Source organism: Mycetomoellerius zeteki, unplaced genomic scaffold (genome assembly GCF_001594055.1).
Source record: "Mycetomoellerius zeteki isolate Tzet28-1 unplaced genomic scaffold, Tzet1.0 scaffold149, whole genome shotgun sequence".
In the NCBI taxonomy this organism is placed as follows: domain Eukaryota; kingdom Metazoa; phylum Arthropoda; class Insecta; order Hymenoptera; family Formicidae; genus Mycetomoellerius; species Mycetomoellerius zeteki.
The window spans coordinates 2285281-2311441 of NW_017256436.1; the positions used below are offsets into that span (position 1 = coordinate 2285281).

The window sequence follows — 26161 nt, forward strand, 5'->3', positions numbered from 1 at the left end:
CCCCCCCCCCCCCCTCTCTCTCTCTCTCCTCAGATGCCGGGATCTCTCTTCTTCTTCGCATGAGATCGCGAACGGGGCCTCGAGGATATTTTTGGATTTTTCTTTCGATACGTTGTCCTGCGAGGAGTCACCCGGTTTTAAGACCCGTTCGGAGGGATCCTTCACGATAAATTCCCGCGAGAAACAGCTGCACTTGCCGCGACGTCCGAGCGAATTTGCTCCGCGATCCTTCGGATTTGTAGATTTGTACATAAGAATCGGATTGTAAGATGAGAGGTGCGCACCGGTGCTTCAGGTGCTCCTGCTTCAACAACAAGCTTTTGTATTTTCTTCAACGTCCACTTTTAATCTAAATTTAGTAGCATGATTTTCTACTTTCGACTGTTGCTAAGGAGGAAGTTGCTCTTTTTCAATGCTAACGCGTTCCTCGCGATTCATCCCGCGACAGCATCCATAACGAAATATTTCACATGGAATATTTTGATAGATCATTTCTTGAGAGACCGAAGGAAGCTTGTACTTTTTACAATAGCAAGACACAGCGACTCAAACGTTTTAAATGATTTCTATTTGCATTTTGTACGAGATGAGAATAAAAATTCCAAGAATCACATCAAGTCAAAATGATTTTCTTTTGACGTTATGAAAGTCAAAATGATTTTTTGTTACAAAATTTGATTGTTTATTGACGTTAAGAATAAAAATGAAGTCATTACGATTTTTATTGACTCTCTTTATTTTACTTTCTTTTGTATATTTCTTGGAGCGACTTATATTCAATTCCGCGAGAGTCTTATCGTGGATCTTAGAAAATAGACGACGCAAAGGTTTTACTTCCATGTTCTCGGGTTCATCGATCCAAAAAAAGGAAATATACCGGCGAAAATCACAATGAAATTTCCACATGTCCGTTTCGTCTTTTCATACCTGGTCCAGGTCGGGCGTCGCGCTCGAGCCCGGCGCGACGCGTTCCGGTAGGTCGGTGACGCCGAGAACCGGACTGGCTACAAAAACGATTACGTTTTGTGAAGAGCGAGAGAGGGGAAAGACGGAGAGCAGCCGTGGGTTACCGACGGGTCCTCTTGCGTGGATCGTAAAGATGCCCAGATGCATCGCCGAATATGGCCGAAAACACCTAAGTGCGCCCGGTAACAAGACGCCTCGTCGTGAAACGCTATACCGAGAGGTGTGAGATTTATCAGATCCTAAAGATTATTTCCAGTTAATTTATCTAGACAGAATAAAAAATTTGTTATGCTCACTGTTAAAATATAAAACATATTATACAGAAAAAAAATTACCAAATCTTAATATATTATATATATATATATATAATACAAATATTTATTAAAATTTAGTATTGTTTTCAATGTAAAACGATGATAATTTTTATATGTTAAAAAAGAACACAAAAAGTCCTTATATTTTTAGTTTTAGATTTTTTTTAAATAAATGTCCATGATTCGATGATTCTACGGGACGTCCGTTCATTAGAAGTAAGAACTATATAGCTTTGGTCGCTTAGTACTGCACGACTCTCCCCTAAATTAAGCATAAATAAAATAGGCGATTGATTTGAAATTTTTGAAGTATTCAATTTCGTATTTCTTAGATTCAAAAATGAATTCCAGTCTAATCCACTGTGATTTGATTCAATGCGATTCGAATTCGAACTATTCGCACACCTCTAGGTGTAGTCCATTTAATGCTACAGATGCTTCGAAGCATTTGTTTGACTAATCAGAAGAGAAAATTTTACCAATTGGCCAATCAAAGAATGCTTAAGTAGAAATATTTATCGTTTTCTTGTACTTTAGAAGAGAAATATCATTCGGAAAGTTAACGCACCATATTTTCAATTTCGGTTTTTTAGTATAAAAAATGCGGAAACTTACTTAAAAATAATAATTACAAAATATAGATCTCTTAGTATTAACAAGAAATGTCGTTGGAATCAATAAATTATTATAAGCTCGGTATTTGTTCTCCAAGTATCGTACTATCTTTTATACAGGGTGTACTATCTACCATGTATGATTTTTTTTAGATCACCCTGTGTGCATAGACTAATTAATATCTTTTAATTTACATTTACTAAGCGGGAAGTATAAAATATCATATAGTAATGTGAGAATAATTTGATGTTTTAAAGATATGAATGATTTCAGACTTCACTGACAGGAAGTATCGAATGGCGCGAAATTGTTTTGCGATGATCTGGCAATTTTCACATCGCTGTAAAATAATTAGACTGATCTTTGGCGGCGAGGGCGGTGTTTAGCATCCTCGTGGACGTTAGAAGACCACTTCGCACTCGTAGAGGAGCGGTAATTAACGATACTTGGGCTCATGTACTTTCATAAAGTCCGCAACTTTCTAATGTGCTCGGCAAGTATCTCTGTTTAAGCGTAACGGGGCTACGTCGCTTCGCAACACGTATAACAATATCTTTTTCATCTTTCGAAATTAAAAAGCGACCATGGCGTTAGGAAAGTTTGGAAAGTTCGGGGCAAGGCGCGTGAATCTCTTCGCGTCAATATTACAATAATCTTTAATAAATATCTGATTATTCGATCAGCCTCCTAGCCACATAATATCGCTTAAGCAAATCGATTGACAAAATCGATATTGTTATTCTATTTGTTCGTTTCTTATTTTGTCACTTTATTGTGAGCCATTGACTTTTTCTCATGAATAAGCGATTCATGCTTTGAAAGTTAACGAGAAACGTTAACTTTGTTTCTTCGCTAATATTTTCATGCGAGAACGAGGGACCGGAGGCGCATGCGAGTGTCGGTCGTTGAATGAACACCGTCTTTCATCCCTTCGCGTTTGCGCAATGACTTTATTATACGGCTCGGTTTGCGGAATGACTTTCCTTTAAATCGGAGGGACGTTTCGCGTGCCTTAGGTTGACATTTACAGTGAAATCCCGAGCAGCGGGCGCAGCTGGTTTACCATTCGCTCAATGATGCCTTAAGGATCTACGGTACCGTGGCTGGAACCTGTTTCTCTTGTTCCTGGTTGCGCTGGCTATATTTATGCGCATTTGCACGCGTGTGTCTACGCATACGCGCACGCATATCACCGCCATACAAATTGAATTGCAACTAATTATGAAATATTACCGATGCGTCGTCCCGTGTGAATGCGAGAATTTCACGCTACGTCACGAAAATGTCCACCTAACTAAGACCCACAATCGTCCTGCGTGAAACTTACGCAATAGGCGCGGACATTTAGATATTTTATTTTAAAAAGAAACAGGATTTGCGTGAAAAAGTTTGGGACAATAATACTTACACAGACGTTTCTCTCAAAGAAATAGAAGAGTCAAATAAATCTTTCTTCTTGCAAGCTTCTTCTTTCAAGCTTTCAAGGAAAGAGATCTTAAAGTTAAGTTTTTTCTTTATAGGGAAATCTCAAATTTTCATCTCTTTACGATGAACTCGTAATAATTTTAAATTATATATATAATATGCATATTTTTATTTTTTATCTTTTCTTTCTCTCTCAAAGTGTTAGAGGATTATTTTTTATAGTTTTCTCAGAGAATTTTTTTTATCACTTCAGATCTGTCAAATTTTGTATCTCGGCGACTCAATCCGGTAAAACAACGGAATCGGAGGTGACTTTTGTGTTGCCTTTCACGATTCTCTCGTCGGTGTGTGGGCACATCGCGGGGGCCGTTTGGGAAACCGCGACCGGCTGCAACGCGCGCGCGTTTTAATGCCCGGAGATTCACACGTATGGCGGACCGGGCCGAGTTTGACTTCCTGTCGACGGCCGAGCGAGCGGGTCGCACGAGATATAACGCAAGCCGGATACAGAGCTACGTAATTGTACACATCGGCTATGTTTCTGCCGTGTTAATCTTTGTCGTACGAGCGCGTCGTGCGACCCTTAAGGTTGCGCTCCCCCGAGCACGCCACGGAAGTGCGAAATTAGTTCGGCATAAGAGGACAAAATTATTCTATGCAGCTGCATGCACATAGTATACAATGTCTAATTCCATATAACGGTTTTTATGTCTGGCTCTTCGTGCTAATTTCACTATTATATAATATTTTCGTATATATTTGTTTTTTTAAAGCATATAGAAATCGAAAATACATGTCTTTCAACTAATCGCAATGAACAATTGTATGAAGAAAAATACGTTTTGTATTAAATGAGTCCAAAAGTTCTTTTCGTTCTTTTACGTTTTTTTTTAACTGTAAGCAACACAATTTATCGAAGTAGATACGAGCCATTCTGCTCTATTACGTACGTGTATTTCAGTCTACAAGTAGTAGTCAGAAGGGGCGAAAGATCCAGAAAGTAACGAGAATAGGGTAGAACATCCCAATCAAACGCCAGCAACTTGTTTCGAACGCACGTCTCTTTGGTCGCTTGAAACAAATTGCTAGCGTTTGATTGGGATGTTCTATCCTATCCTTTTTATTCTCTGGAGTTCATCCCTTCTAACTATTACTTGTTCCTTTCTCTAAAAAATTTTCTTCGTAATAAAAAGTTCAGCTCTTTGAATAACATAAAAAAATCTTAATCAGTATTTTAACCTCAATCAGTATTTTTTCAGTAAATAAAAAAAATTTCGAAAAAATGATATTATGAAGCTTTCAGAGAGACGAAGAAAGATGTTGGAATGGCTCGTATATACTTCAGTAAATTGTGTCGTTCATAAAATAAAAAAAAGAAAACGATTTTTGGAATAACCTAATAATAAAGAAAAATTTTGTATCAATGTCAGTTATGCAGTTTGTTTATTTTTTTCTTTGTTGCTCACTAACTAAAAGTTACTACACAAGTTTAAATAAGTCATGCTATGAGCGCGAAACATTAATAATAAATTTATAAATTTTATTTAACGAATTTATAGAGCGCAAGAAATGTATCTTTATATTTTAATAAATTTATTTCTTTTGTTGATAAAAAATCTCGTAAACGCATAATATGGTAATATGATATATGTAATAATATGGTCATATGGAAATATGACCCATTATCCGTGTGATTAAATATCAAATAATAATAATTTGGCAAAATATACAAATAATTTTATGTTAAATAACTGTTTACGTTTAAAATTCGTCACCTTTATGCAAAATTATCCAAAACAGTTATAGTCTCTAAATCTATTGAACTATATGTTTTTTTAATATTGATATCCACTATTACCGCCGTTTTGTCTATTGCTTCCAACATTCGCATTGTCACTGCCGCCAATGTTGTTGCTAGGAGAATTGGAAAAGTATCCGCCGATATCATTACTCAAACCACCAGCATTATCTCGGCCAAAGGATTGTCCTGCTATAAAACATAAATCGATTGTCAATCAATGAATTACAAAATGGTTAATGTATATGCATAAAGTAATTTATTATTTTTCTGCGGAAATTATATGTTCTCTTTATTACTTTATAAACAGAAGTGAAAGAGAGTGAGAGAAAAATCAAATTTTTTAAAGTAGAACATTAATACTTCTTAATTTTAAAATTCGATTCTTTAATATAGGGTTTAATATAAAGAATTTAAATATCTCATTATCATACAAAAGTTTTTTAATACATTCTTGGAAATTTCCACTCTTTCGCGTCACTTTGATTCAATTAAATGGCAGATCGCAATCTTATCGCACCTGGTCTTCCCGATTGATAACCGCTGCTGCCTCCGCTATTAAATCCACCGAGCTTTCCCTCGCCGGGGCCACCACTCGGATAACCACCGTTACTACTGCCTCCATTATTCGCAAAGCCACCGTTTTCGCTACCCGGTCGACCAGAAGAATAACCGTCATTGTTATCATTCAGTCCGCCGGAGCCATATCCTCCGTCGGCATTCGCTTCACCCTCGTATCTAATTTGTGGTTTAAATCCATCCTGATCAGCCTCATACTCAACAATCTGCTTTCTACCATCTGGAAGCAAAACGTTGAACTCGCCTTGAGCATGGTCACCGTCTCTAGTCTCCGTGTGACTGTAATCGCTGCCGGTTTGCTGATCCTTCACTTTATATGAAAACTCGTATTTCGTCCGTTCCTGAAAATGAGATAACATAAGATAATTTTCAAATCTACCGCTGAAATAAAAGTAGCCTGACAAATATCAGAAAATCTGGTAAATATTTCTGAAGAAAATGTTTCTGCAATCCATCTCTAATAATTGTCGCATTCGCTTCTGGTCTAATTATTTCAATGAGATTTATATACTGTACTTACAGTACTTTCTTCTTGTGCGTTGGCATTGTAACCTTCGCCAGTTCTTTCTCCTCCTTCTCCCCCTCTTCCAAAACTTTCATCGCCGTGCCCAAAATTCCCTGCGTTTCCATTTGGACTTCCAGATGGATAGCCGTTAATTCCATCGTTTATAAAATTTCCTCTATTTGAGTCTCCCGATGGATAATGATTATCATTTCCATCTCTATTAGGTGGACCGTAACTGGTTGATAATCCTTTACCGAATCCATTCGAAGATCCGTAGTTATTCGATGGTCCTCCGCCACTATTTCCATTCGAGCGACCTTTACCATTCGTATTTCCATTTGCTCCAGGTACACCGTAATTACTCGAGGGCCTTCCGTTGCCACCGTTTCCGCCCCCGTGGTTTCCGTTTGCCCCGGGAACGCCATAATTAGTCGATGGTCTTCCTCCGATATCTCCGTTTCTGAAACCACCCCCATTATTACCCCTCGCATCGGGAATACCGTAGCTAGTCGATGGTCTTCCTACGTTTCCGAAACCATCACCGTTGTTCCCATTCGCACCAGGAACACCATAGCTAGTCGATGGTCTTCCTCCGATACCTCCGTTTCTAAAACCACCTTGGTTCCCATTCACACCGGGAATACCGTAGCTAGTTGACGGTCTTCCTTCGTTACCTACATTTCCGAAACCACCTTCTTTGTTTCCACTTCCGTCGGGAATGCCATAATTAGTCAACGGCTTGTCTTCGTTGCCTACGTTTCCAAAACCACCGCCGTTGTTCCTACTTGTATCGGGAACACCGTAACTAGTGGATGGTCTTCCTTCGCTACCTCCATTTCCGAAACCACCCCTGTTATTCCCACTTGAGTCGGGAACGCCATAGCTAGTTGACGGTCTTCCTCCGTTACCGCGGTTTTCACCAAAGCCACCGTTAGGAGCGCCGTAAGAACTAGAAGGTTGTCCACCCTCAAATCCATTTCCTCGAAACTGACCTAAACCATTTCCGCCAGCATTTCCTCTGGGTACGTCGTAAAGTTTTGACGGACCATTACCTGCGCCGGGCCCTCCGAAACTTGTTGCGCCACTGTTTCCATTAACATCACCCTTGTTATTGAAATTCGGCGCTCCGTATTGGGTGGACAGATCGGTCCGACCGCCATTCGCACCAGAGGTGCCCGTTCCTGGAGGTAGATACGAATTAACCGGAGGTTCCGAACGCACCACGGCTAACATCGCAATAAATGTTCCACTGATCTGTGACAAGAATTTTATAAATCATAAAGATGTATTATAAATAACAAAATTATTTGAATAATGTTAATTTTGCTCCAAAATGTTAAACAATCCTCTTTGCATCTAATCTCATATCAGATTAAATAATTAATTGTATAATTGTATTGTATAATATCCACACTATATAAATTTTTGTTGAGATACCCTAATAGCACAGATCTCCAAGGGACATTTCCAAAGAACATTCAGAGGATATCTCTATGTCCTAAGAACGTTCGCCAGAATGTCCTTCGAATAAAGTGTGCTATTAGGGTAAAGTCTTAACTATAATATTGTAAAAAAATATAAGCACAATATTTGTTATTGATATATATGCCAGAAATAAATATACTTTCTCATGAATACATGATCAACTTCTTCTCAACAAAGTAATTTCTAAATTTCAAAATATTTGAAGATACATCCATTAGTTTCATGTTTCGTGTGAAGCTAGATATTATTTCTTCTCACCTTAAGCATATTGACGATTCCCATAATGCTCTCCAGTGATAAAAAAAGAAATCGAATTTCTGTTACTCTAGCTATCCCTCCGAGGGAGACTCGCTCTCCCTGTCTCTTGCTACCCTTTTAGCGCAGGATGGATTTCTCGAGGGAATGACAAACACGAGGCTTGCTCCGGTCTTTATATATCCTGGGGCTCATCCGCGTTTCTAGATCATAGTTTGGTGCAATCGGCAAGATTTACAGCAACGTTCGACGCAAGTGTGTCACAAGATGCTGCACGGGATCGATGGAAAAGAATCGGATCGGCGTATACGTAAGCGTATGCTCACGAGAAGATTCGCGCTCTATATCTCGCCGATCGAGACTCCCGTCAGAGTTGCACCGCAAATCGTTAACTCGTAATCATCTGGAGCGCCTCTAAATCGTCTCACGTAGTACCTTTGACGTGGTCCTTGATATATCGCTCCGATCTATACTGCGCGAAAGAACGTAAAAATGTATGCTTAGCAGTATCTTTTCTTAAGCTTTATGATGTAAAATTGAGGAATTACCTACATTCCGTGTATGTGTAGATATAAGACTATAACACACATAGCGCAGACACCGTGTTCCGCGTGCTTAATTAATCATGGTATACGTAACCGCATCATTCAATTTATTTTATTAATTTTTCCTCTGTCAGTGGAAGGATAAAAAAATCCACACTTTAGCGCAAGGGTCGTCAAATTATAGTAATGTTATTACTATTTATATGTGTATTATTATCTATCTATATTCTATTATTATTATATTATTATCATATATTTTGAATTGAATAAAAAATTTATGGAAAGTTTTGATTTGTAAAACTTAAAAAAATGTTTATATTATCTCTGGTCCTTTACAGAAAAAATTAGCCGACCTCTGCTCCTCGTGACGCGTTTAAATGCCATTGATGATAATGACATGCGCATGAAATGTATGTCCTCCAATTATAAAAAGTAAAAAGCCTAAACATCGCGACTTCTCTGTCTGCACGTAGAACTGACGATCCACTCTGACGCAATAAACTTCTCTGTGATGCAAACTTGCATAACGTATCCCCGTCTCATCTAGCGTGCCACCGCTACCGTCACCTGCATTCGGTACGAATGCTCGGATTGCACAAATTTTCTCCGGACGACGTGCATGCACGTGTATACGTTTGCACGCGAAGTACCAAATAAGTGCGCGAGGTAACTTGAAGTAACTCTCTAAGCACTCATTAATCTAATCGATCTTTTTTAACGTCGATTATAACTTTTATCTTATTCCGATTACCAGGATGATGTTTGAATTATATAGTTTTCAGTGAAGAACAATAAAAAAAAGTGCTTTCCTTGCATTCATAGATTTAATCAGGGTTGGCAAACGTTACTTTTCAGTTACTTTGTCGTTACTTTTTATAGCAAACAATTTGATGACAATGTTGCAATTTTTTATGACGATAACGCTAACTAACTAAACGCTAAGATTGTACTAAAGTTAGAAAAGTCACTTTGAAAAGTAACTTGTGACTATTATGCGTTACACCGAAAAAATTATAAGTATAACGAGTAACGCGTAACGTTACTCGTTACTAAAAAGTAACGCGTTACAAATTAGGAGTTATTTTTTTCAGTAACGAATGACTTTTTCAATCCATTACAAGTAACGATTGATTTTTCTAACTCTGATGTTAGCATTACCATCATAAAAAATTCACAATGTCATTATCAAATTGTTATTATAACAAGGTAACGATCAACAAAGTAACGGCGTTACAAGTAACGCGTTACTTGCCAACCTTGGATTTAATATACTTTAAATTTGTTTTATAATTAATGCAATTTTGTTTTTTAATTATAATAACACTTAAATGATTTGAACGACGTAATTTGACAATCGAGATTTAGTCTTGTGTAAATTTATATTATTATCTCTACGTTCAGATTCTTTGTGATAGAACCATTTCTGATAGAAAAGTTAAAGTAAATAAAATATTATGTAATAACGAGATGAAAAATCCTTTCATTTGCTCGATCGCTCGATTATATTTTACGTCGAGTAGACACGATGGATGCAATCTCCTTGAGCGAATACATGTCGAGAGAGGATCTTTTTGTGTATGGCACTCGATTCCTCTCTAGATACGTATCTCGTCGGCACAAGCTTTGTGTCATCTATGTAAATGAGAATGTATAGCCGTTCTACATACAAATCTCCTACGTCTCCATCAATTTATCCGCGTGATAATTCCTTATTTCAATTATCAGAAAATGCAATAAAATCCCCGCATTGTTTGTTAATGGTCGATTATGGCTGTGTTCCAAATTCTACTGTCAGCGCTGAAAATTTGTAATGCACTTAAGCTGCAACGTAAGCTTAAGTCTTCGACGCTGACAATGAATTTTGGAACATAGCTTTATATTGATATTAAAACAGTATTATATTATCATTAACCCAGTGTGCAAAATATCTAAAATTTGTGCATTTTTAGATATCTTTTAGAGTTCTTTATGAAATATCTTAAAGATGTTTCTTAAAAATTGAATTCTTAAAAATATCTTAAAATTGTCTTATGTGTGTCGATTTTAAACATTCTACACTGTTAAAAATGTCATGAAATTTCATGAACTTTTAATATACAATGGTAAATGATATTTAAATCACTCGTAACTAAAACGATATTTAATGTATATGTTAATGAAATTAAATTCAAGTAAATTAAAATATATAAATGTATTGAAATTTAATATACTTTTAATATACGGAGATAAATAATATTTCAATTCACTGTAAATTAAGTAAACTTTAATGTACATATTCATTAAATTTTAGCGCTTTTCGCGGTGATTGTGCGAAACAAACCCATCAACTGTTTTTACTGATCTCTAGACTATTCTGGACATCCGCTTGTATCGAGATTATGATTGCCGTGGAAAGTGCTATGTTTATTAGTGCATATTGTGAATATAAGAATATAAGTACATCAATGTAAGTATAAAGTTGATTCTATAATGAATCGGTAGTCGGTCTTATCGATGAATCGCGGTGAAGTTGGCCAACAGTCGATTTGTACGACTAACAATAAGATTATAACCGATTTTCTTAAGTCTGGTCAAATTCGACTTTATTCCTTCCCATTAGTCGAGCTAAACGACTTGCTGTATAATTAACAGCTTGTAGATAGGAAAAATCATAGTCACCTATTTAGGTTAAGGCTGATTAAGATTTGAGATTTCTGACTCATTGTAGAATCAATATTATACTTCCATTAATGAATTCACATTCTTATATTTTTATATGTATATGAAAGTATTATATGTGCTTGTAATTTGCAGTGACTTTTAGCTGACGCTGCGATATGCGTGAAATATAATATATATACATATATACACACACGCATACACACATATCCCATGTAAAAGTAATGAACATGTATATTAAATTCAATAAAAGTATATACATTAAAAATAACACATATGTTAATGAAATTTAAGACATCAGTAAATGAATATTCATATACAACATTCATTATTTTTCATTGACGGGCTTGAACCAAGCTTCCTTTACACGTTAATTAAAAGTCATTAAGAAATTTCTAACAGTGTACATATTAGGAAATGTATTACCTATATTACTTACTTCCAATAATAAGTTAAGATTTGTCATTGTTTCATACGGCCTAATAGATATTATATTTTTATTTTGTAATAAGTTTTTCATATAACATATATATGTATATATTTACTATGATTATATTGAACAACTGCGATTTAAAAGATTTAAAAAATTAGGGGAAGCCAAAATTTAAAAGAAGAAAAGAAATTAAAAATTATAAAAAAACATGTAACTTGAAAGGGAAAACAAAAATCTCTCAAGTCTCTTAATCAAAAAGAGACGAAGGTACGTTCGTTCTCGTTTTCTCTCTTATGCACTCTCACACGCATCTTTGTACATTTTCACATCCTTATGTTACACATCACGCAGGTTCACGTCATATGAAAGTCCACATAGTTTGCATATGTATGATTCATAAAATTATTGGGCGCCTTCCAACAAGCGATTCATTACACAGGTCTACAAAAAAGGGGGTCTTGGATGTTGTCGGGAAGCTGTGGGTCATTTCCGAAGTAATTTTCTGCGTAGAATCCGAATCTGAAACCAGAATTGGCCCATCACGTCAGGATTTTGAGATATTAGGGGATATATACTCGAAAAATGCGTTTTTATGCTACTTTAGAGGTTATGTACAGGACGCAACCAATTTTTTGGGTCTTTTGTGCTATTTGCATCATTTAGTAATATTCTTACCCTTCAAAATGAGATATTGATCGACTACCTACGATTTTTTTTCGCCAAGTTACGGGCATTTTAACCCACTTGCGTAACCGTTTTTCCCGTCTTTTTCGTTCCAAAATGCATATTTATTATTTGACATATTTGATATAACAAAAACTGTTAGGATCATTTAAACACTTACGCGGGGCCATTGTTAAGACAGCAAACAGTCACAATTGTGACTGTTTATATATTAGGACCTTGAATAACGGACAGCGCGTCTTGTGCGCTGCGGCTCTGAGTGCAAGGCGTCTACCAACTTTAAACAAATCATTAGTTTTAAACTTATTAATGCAATGAAAATGAAACTTTCCAGAACATTTGTTCATATCCGAATGAACAACTTTCTCGCTGAAAGTTTTAGGATGCTCGAAATTCGCTCGATAAACGAAGCACCTGAATGCATAAAAAAGGATATTTTGCAGGTGTGTATAAAAAAAATAATAAGTTGTTTGTTTATTGACAAATATCGGTTTTTCTTTCTTCACTAGACGTGGAAAACTCTAATGATCATAACTTCGAAAATAGCAAAAAAACGCATTTTTCGAGTATATATCCTCAAATATCTCAAAATCCTGACGTGATAGGCCAATTCTGATTTCAGATTCGGATTCTACGCAGAAAATTACGTCGGAAATGACCCACAGCTTCCCAACAACAAAACCTTGTTGACCTGTGTTATCAGTACAACACAGTGATCATCTCATCCTTGTTTAATATTGGCGAACAACAAGGATGTAATGATGCACCGTGTCATGTGTGTCTCTTGGAAGGTATTCATGGATTATCCTAAAATAGATGTATGAAAATATAAGAATATTTATAAATACACATTGTATGTATACAGGGTGTCCCAAAATTCACAAATCAAAATATCACAAGAATTAAATTTTCAAAGGCCAAATTATTACATACTGCGGACTATGTTTAAATCATGGTGAAGGGTACGCGCTTATTAATATGCTTATACCGCACGCAAGATTCATGAACAAGTGGCCGTCTAAATGTATAATCTGTAATTGATCTATATTTAAATCCTTACATCTCGAAAACTATTGCTTGAAATAAAAATATACATATAACTTTTTTATTTAATTTTTCGAAAATTTTTTTGCCGTGATATTTTGATTCGAATAAAAATTCGGGACACTCTGTATGTATACATGAATGGATGTAAGTATATGTATATGTCGAATGCTGTGCGTGATGTATATACAGGGTGTCCGGAAATTAATGCATCAGAATATCATAACAAGATAGAGCGGACTGAACTGAGTCGAAAAGTCCTCTAACATTTTGCAATTTTCGCAATAGTTAACGGGATATTAATTACTAAAAATCGCTGAATATTGGTCTTCAATAATTTTTTACTCAAATACTATCAACTTTATAGAAAAACTGCAAGAGACAAAAATTGTGTATTTTCTTCTCACAGAACTCTATGAATTTTTTCAGAATTTTTTAATACCGTATTTTCTCAAGTCGGTAAAAATAAGAAAATGCAGTACTAAAAAGATGATAAAAAATTCTGAAAAAATTCATAGAGTTCTGTGAGAAGAAAATACACAATTTTTGTCTCTTGCAGTTTTTCTATAAAGTTGATAGTATTTGAGTAAAAAATTATTGAAGACCAATATTCAGCGATTTTTAGTAATTAATATCTCGTTAACTATTGCGAAAATTGCAAAATGGTAGAGGACTTTTCGACTCAGTTTAATCCGCTCTATCTTGCTATGATATTCCGATACGCTAATTTCTGGACATCCTGTATAATATACGTTATATATATAACGTTCCCTCCGCGTGTGTATGTAAACAACTGAAAATGGCCGCAACGTGGAAACATCGTTCGGAGTCGAGGTAAACTGTAAACAATGGTTAGAGTAAACGTTAACAAATTCTTACACATGTGTACGCTGATCGTCTGCAATGTTATGTACACGATAATTCGTTTGATACATTCGTACATCAAGAGACTATTGAACGATTGGTACGAGAAGCATAAATCCGTCAAGATTATGCATCGCAGCGAGAACTTTTTAATAATCGATAAGCCCTACGACATGTACATAAATAGTAATAATCCTGACAGAAAGGTGAGGACATTCTCATTCATGTGTTTGCAATTAACGTGTCCGTAAATCAGGTATTAATGTTTTCAGAATACTCTTCAAATGGAATTGCGACAGATGCTACCGGACTTGGTTAATCCACGATTGTGCCATGAATTTCACTTTGTGCATCGGTTAGATTATCCCACGAGCGGTGTGATGTGCATAGCGTTGAATAAAAGGGCAGCCAGAGCAGCGTCGTCCGCTTTCGAAAATCATAAAGTGCAAAAATTTTATTTAGCATTGGTACATGGTCACATACACAAACCTCATATCGTAATCGACAAGCCTATTGGTTAGGAATTGCGATAATGCAACAATGGATGTTTTCAGCAAGGACTCTATATAGACCTGTTTTTTGTTCCTGTACTAGACTCATTTTTGCCAAATATCAAACATATACCTATCTCACTTCAAGTTCCAAAGTGTATACTAGTTCAACCATAAAAAATAGACCTAGTATGACACAGTGAATCATTTCATCCTTGTTTAACATTGGCAAACAGAGATATAATGATTCACTGTGTTACACTGTGTTCTTGCTGGAAAACGTTCAATATATAGTATCAGCCAGTTTGATAAAATCTCATCTTGGTCTCTTTCTTGATCTAGGTGCTGATATTCGAGAAAAGACTGGTAATCATAAGATGTGCACAAGCGACAGTATCTTTTGCGACAAGCCACGCAGATCTTACACAACACTAGTTGTTTTGGAACGTGGGTTTTGGAAAGGAAAACCCGTCACTAAAATCTTACTAGCACCTGATACAGGTAGAAGACACCAGTTGAGAGTACATTGTCATCACATTGGTCATACAGTCATAGGAGATTACACATACAGCGAAGGCAAAGATATAGAACCTCACAGAACCTATCTCCATTCTCTCAGGTACAATTCATATCACCGTTTGAAATACACATAATTATTTTTTATTAATATTATATTTATTTTCAAGGTTAATATTAAACTGTGATATCGAAAATATAGATGTGAGAACAGCGGATCCGTTTGATGCCACTATATTGTCCGATTATAAAACGATAAATGTAACGAAAATCTTGGACGAGAATATATTTCGTGATATATACAAACTTGTGGAATAAAGTAAAGATATTTTTGTTTTGTACAACACAGATTTTAGTCAGCCGCCCTGACACCAGATTCTTCCACCTCAAACTGAAAAGTAATCCTCGGCAAATGTGAAGCAAGCATTACGCAAGCATATCGCGAGGATAGTCTTCTGTAGAAATATATAGAGGTGGTTATCATACTCGACCATGTGAATCCTAAAGTTGGCTGCTCATTCGCATCTTCAGAAATAAGTCTATGACTATCTATAACTGTAGAAACCTGGAAAACAGATGTATCAGCATGCAATATGTCAATGCATTTATTTAAAATATGTTTACCTGATTAATGCAGATCACGCACAAATCATCATTTTTACAAAGTTCGTGTAATTGCCTTCCGATGATCCTCTTAGTTCTACCTTGTAGCTCATCTTTCCAATCCTCTACTCTGTAAGGGGCAGCTATAGAATCGATAATTAACAATCCTATTTTACGAGCATTCATCAGTACTGGAACTTTGCGTTGTAGACACAATACCAACTCTTCCTTTAACATTCATCAGCGATGTACAGTTAGCGGTATAATTTTTTTACATTTTACTTTATCCCTCAATTAATAGATAATATATCTTAATTACAATAGTAACTATATGGTCCACAAGTATCACATCCCCATTCACAGAATGAGTTTTGGCTATCTCTGACTTCTTCAACAATTGTTGCAACCGTTTTGAAGGAAAAGCAGTTTCTGTGCAAATGTATATGGCACCTGTTAACATCAGTAATTTCACCATAAACATTTCATAATAGCATAAAATATTTAAAAAGAATTCCAGATACAAAAGGAAAAGAGAAAAGGTTGAAAATGTAACAGTAGAAATTTATTATTTACAAATTTGATCATATATTAAATTATCTAATTTTGTAAATATATCAAGTGCTTTACAAAGATAATATTCGTATAAAGAATATAAAGATAGTGTTTTAGAGTTGCAGAGTATTGGAGTCTTTTGTTTATTCCAATACTCTCTCATAGAGGTCATTATACATTTTTCCTAAACTTTTTGAACGTTACCAGCGCCGAGACCGCCAGCGGTTATCGGCAGTTGGACGGTGAGGCACAACTGCAGAGCCAACTGTGTCTTTCCAGTGCCGGCAGCACCATAAAGCTGCGTGATACCCCTGCAAGGTACGCCACCCCCGAGTTTTGCATCCAGTCTCGAGCAACCGGTTGTCAAAAATCTCTCTTTAATAGAGGCTGCATCCATCACTAACGTGCAATTATACAGACAAATATCATCGTGTATATAAATATACGTGCAGTCGCGAATGTCAAAATGCTATTCTGATTCACCTACTCTTTCTTTTCTTCTTAGAGTATCTAGCAGATCTTCTATCTCGAAGCTGATTCCTACTACAGTTTGATATATCGTATATATTACTTTTACATTGGCTGCGTTCAGCAGAACGTTTGTTTTGCAACTGTTGGAAGTTTCCTTTGCGCTAATTGGATCATACTTTTAGATCTAGAAGAATGGTCCTATCTCAGCAGACAATCATAAAACGGTTGCAAAACTGTTGAGTCTGCTGAACGCAGCCATTGTTTACAATTGTTTGACAATTGACATTTCGGATAATCGGTTTGAATCTCAACGTTCTCGAACATGCTCTGGTAAATTGGGTATCAGATGGTACTCATTATTTTCCTCGCGATTGTAGCGCCGTCTTTTGTCCACGACAAAAAATACATTACAAAACGAAGAAAAAAGTACTAGATAATGTCAAAAAAAAGGATATAATGCACGTATTTTTTACTCAAGTCAAATTATGCTCGAACATTTTTAAAATCGCGTCCTGCAATTTGTTGTATTCTTATTTTTTCTTAAAACGTTACTTAAGGGCTTAAGTAAGCTAATAATTATCAATGCACATATTCCATAATTTTCTTATTTTTTTTAAATACAAATATTCATTTTCCTCCTCTTGATACTTTTATTTTACGTTTCTTCACGTGCTTTTTTATCTTGATTTTCCGCTTCTCCGCCTGCTGTTCTTTGATTGCCTTCTTGCGCGTCTAAAATTGGAATACAGAGATTAATTATATTTGAAACTAATAACATAAATGTATAATTACGCAGAAAAATAAATAATACACTTACTTTTCTACTTTCGGGACTTTCGTTTCTAGGCCTAGCCGAGCTTACAAATTTGATTTTATTATCCTCGCTGTCTGTTTCACTTTCGTTTTCGCTATCTGAATCGCCACTTTCCTCAGAAGAGGTACAAATATCGCTCCCTTCCTTCATACTTTTGCTATCTGCCTTGTGCTTATTAGCAAGGATCTCCGGTTTTTCCGCAGGCTTCGATAAGTCCGCTTTCAAGCCTATCAATGTCTTGTAAATCAAATCTTTTCCAGATTTCGCGAGATTTATATCGCGCTCCACATTAATCACCTACCAAAAAATACAAAATGGAATAAAGATTATGCATCGTATACATTTGCAATAATCGTCGATACCTGAGTCAATCTTTGAGGTATGTAAGCTTTCTTAAAAACTGCCTCCTCTATTTCCTGTTGCTGTGGATCTTTCTCTTCATTTCCCTCCTGCATCCGTATATCCAGATATTCGTCCATGTTATTTTCGTTTATAGTTGGGTCTGTTATAAAGTCAAACAATGCTTGGAGCGACATAACTCCCACGTCGTACTTTTTGAAAAATGCTGAAAAAATTATACGTTTTATAAATATATTTACTTTTTTAACTTTAAGTAAGATGACAAAATATTTCTTTGTCATACCTGTAATATTGCTACAGTCGTTCCTAAGGAATTCCATCGCGTTACAATGATCACGATCTACAGCCTGTGAAACATCAATGACTACGATTGATCCATCGTGATACAGCATGTTATATTCGCTTAAGTCAGCGTGAACAAGTCTACACTTGTTGTACATCTTCCACATAATTTCAATACATTCCCTGTACAATGTTCTCGACTTTGAATCTGTAAGTACAGCGTCCTTAAGTTTGGGTGCCGCCCAGCCATCTGATCCTAGGAACTCCATCAACAACAGATGACCACCGGACAAAATTGGCCGCGGTGCTCGGACACCTCCTTGCTCTAGACGCTTTAAATTAGAAAATTCCTTCTCCGCCCAGACTTTCACCATTTTGCGTGGATTGCTCAGGGAATGCACATGATCGAAACGATATTCACCCCTGATATACTTTTCCCGATTTCTAAATGTCAAAATGGATGTTCTGTATATTTTGATAGCGATCTCGTCTTTATTCTTTGACTTGGCATAATAGACATTGGCCTCTTTTCCAGTCGAGATACAACCATTTATTTCTGCCAGTATTCCTTTCTCAAACAGCTTGTGCAGTTTGTTTTTGATGCGCGAATCCAATACATTCTCAATCGTCGCATGATCACTTTTGTCCTTCATCCTTATGCGATCTTTATCGAATCGTTTGTCGCTTTCGATTAGCACATTGGCCACATGGCTTGGCAATGACGAACCCGCATATTTCTCCAAATTAATTTTATTGGCATAACGAGATAACAGCTTGTGTTTAGGTTGATAATTTGTTACCTTCGTAGATTCAATTTGAGTGTTGGATCTCTGCGAACTTGTTTTTATGACAGTATTCTTCTTTTCATCCAAATCGTAATCATTGTTACAGTAATAATCGTCATCGATATTGTCTCTATTATTCTCTTTACTGTCTGTAATGTGCAGATTGGCTACTTCTGTTTCGAGTTGCTCCTTGGGATACCCATTAGATAAAGGTTTTCCTTTGAATTCGTTCTGCCTGTGTAAAATGATATAAATGTAAATAAACAGCCTTTCTTACAAAGATCAATACAACAGATTTGCAAACAATTTTATAAATATTCTTAATCCTCGACTCGCAGTTTAATTAACTCTTTTGTCATTATTCTCTTTTTCTCTTTTTTCCGTTATCTTATCATCTCTCTCTCTCTTTTTAGAATTTACAATGTAAACAAACACATGGAACTTACGCCCAAGGTAGTGTATCCTCCTCAACGTCGCTGAATTGCCCGTCCTCGAATTTTTCCGACATGATTGGATGTCTTCCAATAACTTATTCTAATAGCTTATTTATTATTTCGTAAACTTTATGTCTTGTTACAACGTGTGCTCACGTCTTGCAGGATATTACACAATTGTCATCTCGCTCGCGCGTAATGTAATTTTCTATTTTGGAGCGCACTGTTAAGGCCGCGGCACGAGCGTTTTATTTATGATGCGTCTAATATTATCTGAGACAATTCTTTGAGCAATTCAATCTTATGCAATTATAGATTTGCTCGCAATTCTGTAATAATGAATAATTATTACCAGAACGGAGTACCATTAGTCCATTCGTCACGTTAGGTTCGGTTTTTAATCGACTGCTAGTGACTCTTTATGTTTTCCTACTTTTGTGTCCTCTATACATTTTACGTTTCGTGGTTAAACACAGTGAAAGATCGTTTCTTTTGTTTACATCAATATTTAAACTACAAAATTATGTCGAGATGACAGAGAGTAAGCATCTTTCGATAATTCTCGTAAAAATACTGTCCTCTGACACACTTATAATTTGTTTCAACTTTATGTTGATATATTTTTATGTCTTTTATTGAACTGATGTCGAATCGATCACGCTTGTTAATTTATCATAAAAAAATACGAAAAATATTAAATTATTATTTATATACATTAATTGTAATTAAAAACTCATTTTCTGGGCTATTTATGGCACAAGTAGAACATTGAATGCTATATCTTTTAACAATTAAAGCTAACAGGTGAAATATTTTTTAATACAATTTATTCTTGTATTAGGATTATTAATATATTATTTTATGTAATGCTATATATGTATATATATTAAACAGATTGTATAAATGGATATATTTATAAACTGGGACATAAAAAATATATCCATTTGCATATTACAATTTTATTTACTTTTTATTTTGTTTTCCTACTTTACTGATGAAGTTAAGAATATATATCCAATGATTTCATGTAAATTTAAAAAAATTGACTTTTTGATTATTACATTGGCAAGCATTTAAACTTTGCGCTTGAAAACCATTTATAGTTAAATATCGAGCAATTCAGAGTGGCAATATTCTATCATGGAGAATATCATGCGATCCATGCAAGAGTGCAACGCTATTCGTTATCCATCATATAGAACCGCTGCAAAAATGCAGATATTACATAGAGAATTGAATAGTAAGTATAATCAACCTCATCTGATCTGTTGAATGAAATATCACTGATTTTCTCAAACTCTTTTATTCTCACTTAGTGACACACGTACAGTTGGAATTAATAGCAGGAGTATTCGAACGTCACAGACTCTCTATCACTGAAAATTGTGTCAACTTAGACCCGAGTGAAATTGAGGATGTTCTATCTGACATCTATTTCGCGGCACAGAAAGAAAGTAATTTCAATTTTAATGTTGACCTTGTGACCAAGCTTGCCACAAATTATATCCTAAATACTTTTGACAAGTAAGTTTTTATACCTCTTTAAATATGCACATATATACTCTTAATAATAATTACAATAAAAAGGAAATTTTGAAATAATATGAAAATGCGTTTAATATTGCAGACAAAATACTGGAAATATTTTAGTATTTTCAGTAAAAGTTGCGTTAGTATTGCTGTGCAATGGTAAATTACAAGAGAAATATGGATATTTATATCAACAATTAGCTGATCACAATGCATGTTTATCTCGAGCTGGTTTGCATACTTTATTAACAAATATCTGCAAAATAACAGAAATGCTAGGAGAAAGTATAGCATATGGATACGAACAGATTCAGTCACATATAGATGCCTGTTTTATAAAGGTATAAACAGAACTATTTTTGTGTTCATTATCTATTAAAAATGAGTTCTTTAATCATTTTGTCAATCCATTTTAGTCTCAGGGTGGTCTTGGGATTACTGAAGTAGAATTTGCCGCATGGATTATGCAGGAACCTCCATTGTTAGTTTGGATAACAACATTCAATCGAATAAAATCTGCAGAACACAGTAAGTGACAAAGTTAAAGTTCCGCGTGTATCTAAATATAATAATAAACAATTTTTATTTGCAGTTGTACATAATATCAGATGTTCCTCGTGTAAGGTAACACCAGTACAGGGACCAAGGTATACGTGTTTAAAATGCACAGGATATCATCAATGCCAGGATTGTTTTCTCTTAGGAAAGACATCGAATAAACACAAATTGAAACATCCAATTCGTGAGTTTTGTGTAAAGGTATAATGTTTAGATTTCTTTTCTGTAATTCCTTTTCTATGTGTAAAATATATTACTCAGAAGCAATTCTTTCGTAGACTTCACATCGTGAAATTACAAAGCTGATCCTTGAATTGATCAGAAATAAGCTGAGATTGTGTCCTACTAGAACAGTACCGGTAGAGGATTCGGTCATAGATGCTGCCAGGTTTGTTGTACATATAAATTGCACTTCTGCGGTTTTAAAAATAATTATTCTTTAGTAGAAAAATACATTTTCTTTTAGTAACGAAACTAGACGAATGGATTACAGCTCATTAAGGAGCACAGTTAAACGAAAAATTCTAACTGATCCACAAAAAGAATTACAAAGTATCATAATGCACTTGGAAGAAGAAAATCGGCAATTGCAAATTGAGTTGCTAGATATACAGGGCACAAAAGCAGAAAGATTACAACGTCATAGAGCGACTATCGAATCTCAACTGCAACGATTGAAATTACTTAAGGTACATTAAGTTAAAGATTCTTTAGGCATTATTCACTGAAGATGTTTAATATTTTTACAGAAATATTTATTCACCGATACGGCCCAAGTGCCACAGATTATCACTCGTATGCAAAGTACTCCGATGCTGCCACCCTTATCATCCAGATTAACAGCTTTGCCTCTAGAATTCGAATTGAGCCCGATTATCAGGCAAAACAACACAAACCAACCAGGAGTCAAATTGCAACATAGAAATAACAAATTAACATTGGATAATTTTAATACATCATCACCTATAGAACGTACGGCAGAGGCGAATAAAGAAAATAATCATATAGAATTAAGTACTTGGATTGGAGGTAAATGCAAAATACATTAACATAATTAGAAAGAAATTCATAAATTTGTGTGAATACTTGTTAAATTAGGAACAAGAAGGAGAGAATTGAATGCAACCGACAGTGGTTTTTCTCAATGGTTAGCCGCTGGCAATTCAAATTGCAAAGACGACAATTACGCGACCAATACGGCAATTAGTAGTACAGATAACGACACATCACTGATAGCTTCTCAATCTCCAAGTGGCATTCATAGAGACAACACGCCGTCTTCCCTGCAGCGCCCTGACAAACACTCGCAACATAGTAGTTTGCAAAATATTCAAGGAGATCTTAATGATATATTAGATAGACTGCAAAATATGGTTGCCAATGATTGCTTCGATGGTAAGTTATGCAGCATGAAACGTAAATATGTACATAGCTAATGTATACACACGCTTTTGTAGAATCGTACGATGGCAATGACAATTGTAAATTGAAACGTGCCACCACAGAGATGGAAGATCTATTAACTGGTCTCATTGAAGGTATGGAATCTCGTAAAAGTAAACTTACCACTATTGTTTGAGAAGAGCTGTCTTGAACACAAATTTAAGTATCGTATGTTTACAAATTTTTGTATCGCACCGACTGACTTTCCTTTTCTTTTGCAATTTTGCTATAATACTCTTAGATACTCGTTTTTAATCCCTTCTCGGCCTGATGTATAAATCGTGCCATTTTTTTATGACATTACACATTATCCAAAGAAGACATTACATTAATTATTCTAAGCAATACGAAGATTGCATTCGATATTACTGATGATCAAATAACTATATTTATGGTTCTAATTGTGAAATGTGATTATGGACATTATATTTAAAAGGATATTTTTCCATATTTTTTACATATATTTATTGTAAAATCTGTGCAATCATGAAAAAAACGATTTATTTTGAAGATTCTATCGATAATGTGTGAAAAATGGATAATTTTTATAGTTCTATATTTAATATGTACTTTTAAAAAAATCTTTTATATAGTAATCAATTTACTCTTGGTAATTAGAAAGCTATAATGAATCTCGTTATAGCACAGGAAACCATTGATAACTCCGTCCATTTAAATCCCCTTAATGTAACGAATAATTTTATTATCGCTATTCGCACATACATATGTGCCTTGTACAAGACATAAAATAAGTGCCTTATAATCTATGTTTAAAGTAATGTAAGTCGTTATGACAATTTTTTTACGACCCGACTAGATGGTTGATATCAATGACGATGATTATAATCTGTATAATCGAAAGTATAAAAATTTGTACGTGCATAATGCCAGCGTATGGTACAAAGTCTTTGAAATTTAATACTGAACAAAAATATATCGGACATTACTACATGTCCTTTTCTAGATGTAGCGTATCGGTTAAATAGGTGACTTTAAGGAACCTCGAGAAATGCACTTTCTCCGACGGCCGATTCACTGTCCATGCCATCACGCGGACACCGCGTTCACGCCATCGTTCGATTACGCGTCTGAAATGAAAATCATATATACATGTACTCGTTCTTGTGAAAATATATATATATATAACATGAAAATTAAGTTAATAACGTTACTTACGGGTTTACTATGTCCTTGTGCAATAGCATGGCGGAAACGCCAACCACATAGTAGACAAAGCTCGGTAGTAGCCATTCATACAAAATTTCCAAGAGGCAAGCTGCCAAATGCTTAAATGGATTATGATATCGTACTGGGCCAGGTGCTTCCAGACCGACGTACGATGCTCTCGAGAAAAAATACGGCCTCCAAGCGAGACTTGAAACAATACGCGGCTCTTTCTTCCTAATCTGAATATAAAATCAAAAATATATTCACAGTCGAAATAGATAAATAATTTAAGTGATATTAATCAACATTTATATTGTATGTACCATGTACACTACGATTGGATTAAAACTCGACACAACGCCTCTCTGGAACAATTTTGGATACTTTTTGTAGGCGTCTAGAACAACTTGCACGACATCCAGCTTCGTCTCTTTTATATCTATAATTATTCTTTGCTCGCTGTTCAGACATTCTTGCAATGCGTCGTCTAACAGTGCGATCCTTTCGCCTTCGGAAAATTTGTTCCTTTGGCAAAACAATTATTTTTCTTTTAGGAATATATCTTAAAATACTCTGAGATACATTATAGGCATGTATTTTATACAAAAGATTATGATTAAGCTGAAATATATATAATCGTACTTAAGTGGGTGATTATAAGTTATATCAAATTCCCTCAATTCTTCCCATGTCATTTCACTAATCGTTCCTGCCTGGCCTGTGAGTCTTTCGATTGTTGAATCATGGAATATTATTGGAATGTTATCCTTTGTTAGGCGTAAATCAAGCTCCACTGCACTACAACCCTTTCCTCTGCTCTGTAAAAAGTTTAGATTCACCAAGGAATATATCTAAAATAAATGTGTCAGATAATACGTAAAAAAAAATTAGTATGTTTAAAGTTACAAGAAATATTCAATGATTAAATAGGACAATGCATTATTATATTTTTAGTTCCTTCTTCCTTACATTATCAAGCAATAATAAATGTTAAACAAGCCAATAAGATCAAGACACACAAAAGACTAACTACTACAAAAATCTTAGATATTATAAAAGTTAAGCTACATCGAAGGGTGTAACTTTACATTTCGGAAAGCCAACAAACTGTTCTCAGGATAATCGTATCCTCCACCACGGTGGGCCACCACTCGCATGCAATATTGCTCTCCATTACCGTGGTTTTCGGACACGGAGTTATCTTTGCTCAGGAGGAGCGGATTCACGCCGAGCACCTCTTGTATAGTGCTGGTAGGCGGAGGAGACACTCGGACCAATTTCAACACTATCACGACAATCAGTGAGCCCCAAATAATCCAGGGAATGCAAAACTCATACAGGACGGTGACCAGCACACTCATCGCGGTCTGGAGGATAATCCACAGCAAAGCGCTATTTGCGACCAACTCGACAATACGATGCATCTTGGCGTTAACTTTCCACCACGTAGGATCACGTGCTTTTAAGAATCCCCTTCGCGCTTGCTTTGCTATATACGAGTGTGAGAGGATTTAGGCAGGTGTGTTTACCGTGCGTCTTTTACTGCGTTACCTCAGAGATAAGATTATTGCTTCATAAATCACGACCACAGCTGACTGTCGAAAGATGCATGATGTTGATTATGTCAAACGTGATAATTCGCGCGGTGAAAATCCTGGCGGGGTGCGTCATTCTTCCTCGCTCGCTCGAATCGATTTGCGACAATTTGCAGAGTTAATTCGTGCGAATTTCGTACTCTTAGAATAAGTATCTCTCGCGCGAGACCTTTATAAAATCAAAGTCGTCGAATGTATGTAATGTAAAGTGTACGAACACGTTTTTATCTCTTCGGGACGAGATTATCGTTTTCCTTTATCTCACTTTTATCTCTCACAATCTCTCATTCGCTCTTGTTTGGTAGTGCGATTTGATCACTTAGCGCGCGAGATTCATTCACACAACTTCGTACATATAAATGATATAAATCAAATGTCTAAACAAAAACA

General features: G+C 35.5%; 6 protein-coding genes across 8 annotated transcripts; 2 read left to right on the forward strand and 4 right to left on the reverse strand.

The window, feature by feature from the left end:
- Window positions 1-5101: 5101 nt before the first annotated feature.
- LOC108720349 (pro-resilin) lies at window positions 5102-8062 on the reverse strand. The gene is made up of 4 exons (XM_018444314.1): window positions 7946-8062; window positions 6218-7456; window positions 5639-6038; window positions 5102-5307 (listed from the first exon to the last, which is right to left on the reverse strand). The coding sequence occupies exons 1-4, from the start codon at window positions 7967-7969 to the stop codon at window positions 5156-5158; spliced, it is 1815 nt and encodes a 604-aa protein (XP_018299816.1). The 5' UTR covers window positions 7970-8062; the 3' UTR covers window positions 5102-5155.
- Window positions 8063-14100: 6038 nt separating this feature from the next.
- On the forward strand, window positions 14101-15505 carry LOC108720350 (RNA pseudouridylate synthase domain-containing protein 1). 2 transcript variants are annotated; one of them, XM_018444315.1, is made up of 4 exons: window positions 14101-14376; window positions 14443-14686; window positions 15004-15280; window positions 15348-15505. In XM_018444315.1, the coding sequence occupies exons 1-4, from the start codon at window positions 14155-14157 to the stop codon at window positions 15493-15495; spliced, it is 891 nt and encodes a 296-aa protein (XP_018299817.1). In that variant the 5' UTR covers window positions 14101-14154; the 3' UTR covers window positions 15496-15505. The 2 variants fall into 2 exon arrangements, with proteins under 2 accessions (XP_018299817.1, XP_018299818.1); XM_018444316.1 differs by having other exon boundaries at window positions 15380-15484.
- An 11-nt stretch (window positions 15506-15516) lies between these two features.
- Window positions 15517-16899, reverse strand: LOC108720351 (DNA repair protein XRCC3). The gene is made up of 5 exons (XM_018444317.1): window positions 16820-16899; window positions 16537-16731; window positions 16100-16230; window positions 15802-16008; window positions 15517-15742 (listed from the first exon to the last, which is right to left on the reverse strand). Coding segments are annotated over exons 1-5 (747 nt in total). The 5' UTR covers window positions 16821-16899; the 3' UTR covers window positions 15517-15529.
- A 416-nt stretch (window positions 16900-17315) lies between these two features.
- On the reverse strand, window positions 17316-19800 carry RIOK1 (RIO kinase 1). The gene is made up of 5 exons (XM_018444132.1): window positions 19491-19800; window positions 18261-19279; window positions 17980-18182; window positions 17621-17914; window positions 17316-17535 (listed from the first exon to the last, which is right to left on the reverse strand). The coding sequence occupies exons 1-5, from the start codon at window positions 19550-19552 to the stop codon at window positions 17431-17433; spliced, it is 1683 nt and encodes a 560-aa protein (XP_018299634.1). The 5' UTR covers window positions 19553-19800; the 3' UTR covers window positions 17316-17430.
- A 148-nt stretch (window positions 19801-19948) lies between these two features.
- On the forward strand, window positions 19949-23323 carry LOC108720264 (dystrotelin). The gene is made up of 11 exons (XM_018444161.1): window positions 19949-20019; window positions 20582-20718; window positions 20795-21002; window positions 21106-21349; window positions 21425-21536; window positions 21601-21767; window positions 21845-21954; window positions 22033-22255; window positions 22316-22595; window positions 22665-22961; window positions 23024-23323. The coding sequence occupies exons 2-11, from the start codon at window positions 20619-20621 to the stop codon at window positions 23143-23145; spliced, it is 1863 nt and encodes a 620-aa protein (XP_018299663.1). The 5' UTR covers window positions 19949-20019; window positions 20582-20618; the 3' UTR covers window positions 23146-23323.
- Window positions 23324-23680: 357 nt separating this feature from the next.
- On the reverse strand, window positions 23681-26096 carry LOC108720398 (glycerophosphodiester phosphodiesterase 1). Of its 2 annotated transcripts, XM_018444391.1 has the most exons (6): window positions 25728-26096; window positions 25265-25665; window positions 24819-24994; window positions 24500-24701; window positions 24186-24415; window positions 23681-24097 (listed from the first exon to the last, which is right to left on the reverse strand). In XM_018444391.1, exons 2-6 carry the CDS (start codon window positions 25598-25600, stop codon window positions 23956-23958), a joined length of 1086 nt encoding a protein of 361 aa, XP_018299893.1. In that variant the 5' UTR covers window positions 25601-25665; window positions 25728-26096; the 3' UTR covers window positions 23681-23955. The 2 variants fall into 2 exon arrangements, with proteins under 2 accessions (XP_018299893.1, XP_018299892.1); XM_018444390.1 differs by having other exon boundaries at window positions 25265-26096.
- Between the last annotated feature and the right edge of the window lie 65 nt (window positions 26097-26161).

What these genes read in the sequence shown, in the direction of transcription:
- LOC108720349 (XM_018444314.1), bottom strand. Translation starts at nt 7,969, where the DNA reads ATGGGAATCGTCAATATGCTTAAG. An exon ending in GAATCGTCAATATGCTTAAG is followed by an intron (nt 7,457 to 7,945) that starts GTGAGAAGAAAT and finishes TTCTTGTCACAG; the next exon opens with ATCAGTGGAACATTTATTGC. An exon ending in ACGCACAAGAAGAAAGTACT is followed by an intron (nt 6,039 to 6,217) that starts GTAAGTACAGTA and finishes TCTCATTTTCAG; the next exon opens with GAACGGACGAAATACGAGTT.
- LOC108720350 (XM_018444315.1), top strand. Translation starts at nt 14,155, where the DNA reads ATGGTTAGAGTAAACGTTAACAAATTCTTACACATGTGTACGCTGATC. An exon ending in GTAATAATCCTGACAGAAAG is followed by an intron (nt 14,377 to 14,442) that starts GTGAGGACATTC and finishes TAATGTTTTCAG; the next exon opens with AATACTCTTCAAATGGAATT. An exon ending in CGTAATCGACAAGCCTATTG is followed by an intron (nt 14,687 to 15,003) that starts GTTAGGAATTGC and finishes TTCTTGATCTAG; the next exon opens with GTGCTGATATTCGAGAAAAG.
- LOC108720351 (XM_018444317.1), bottom strand. An exon ending in TGGACCATATAGTTACTATT is followed by an intron (nt 16,009 to 16,099) that starts GTAATTAAGATA and finishes TGAATGTTAAAG; the next exon opens with GAAGAGTTGGTATTGTGTCT. An exon ending in GCGTGATCTGCATTAATCAG is followed by an intron (nt 15,743 to 15,801) that starts GTAAACATATTT and finishes TCTGTTTTCCAG; the next exon opens with GTTTCTACAGTTATAGATAG.
- RIOK1 (XM_018444132.1), bottom strand. Translation starts at nt 19,552, where the DNA reads ATGTCGGAAAAATTCGAGGACGGGCAATTCAGCGACGTTGAGGAGGAT. An exon ending in CGACTGTAGCAATATTACAG is followed by an intron (nt 18,183 to 18,260) that starts GTATGACAAAGA and finishes TAATTTTTTCAG; the next exon opens with CATTTTTCAAAAAGTACGAC. An exon ending in TACCTCAAAGATTGACTCAG is followed by an intron (nt 17,915 to 17,979) that starts GTATCGACGATT and finishes ATTTTTTGGTAG; the next exon opens with GTGATTAATGTGGAGCGCGA.
- LOC108720264 (XM_018444161.1), top strand. Translation starts at nt 20,619, where the DNA reads ATGGAGAATATCATGCGATCCATGCAAGAGTGCAACGCTATTCGTTAT. An exon ending in TAGATGCCTGTTTTATAAAG is followed by an intron (nt 21,350 to 21,424) that starts GTATAAACAGAA and finishes AATCCATTTTAG; the next exon opens with TCTCAGGGTGGTCTTGGGAT. An exon ending in ATTAAGTACTTGGATTGGAG is followed by an intron (nt 22,596 to 22,664) that starts GTAAATGCAAAA and finishes TTGTTAAATTAG; the next exon opens with GAACAAGAAGGAGAGAATTG.
- LOC108720398 (XM_018444391.1), bottom strand. Translation starts at nt 25,600, where the DNA reads ATGCATCGTATTGTCGAGTTGGTCGCAAATAGCGCTTTGCTGTGGATT. An exon ending in ATCCAATCGTAGTGTACATG is followed by an intron (nt 24,416 to 24,499) that starts GTACATACAATA and finishes TTTTATATTCAG; the next exon opens with ATTAGGAAGAAAGAGCCGCG. An exon ending in CACAAGGACATAGTAAACCC is followed by an intron (nt 24,098 to 24,185) that starts GTAAGTAACGTT and finishes TTTTCATTTCAG; the next exon opens with ACGCGTAATCGAACGATGGC.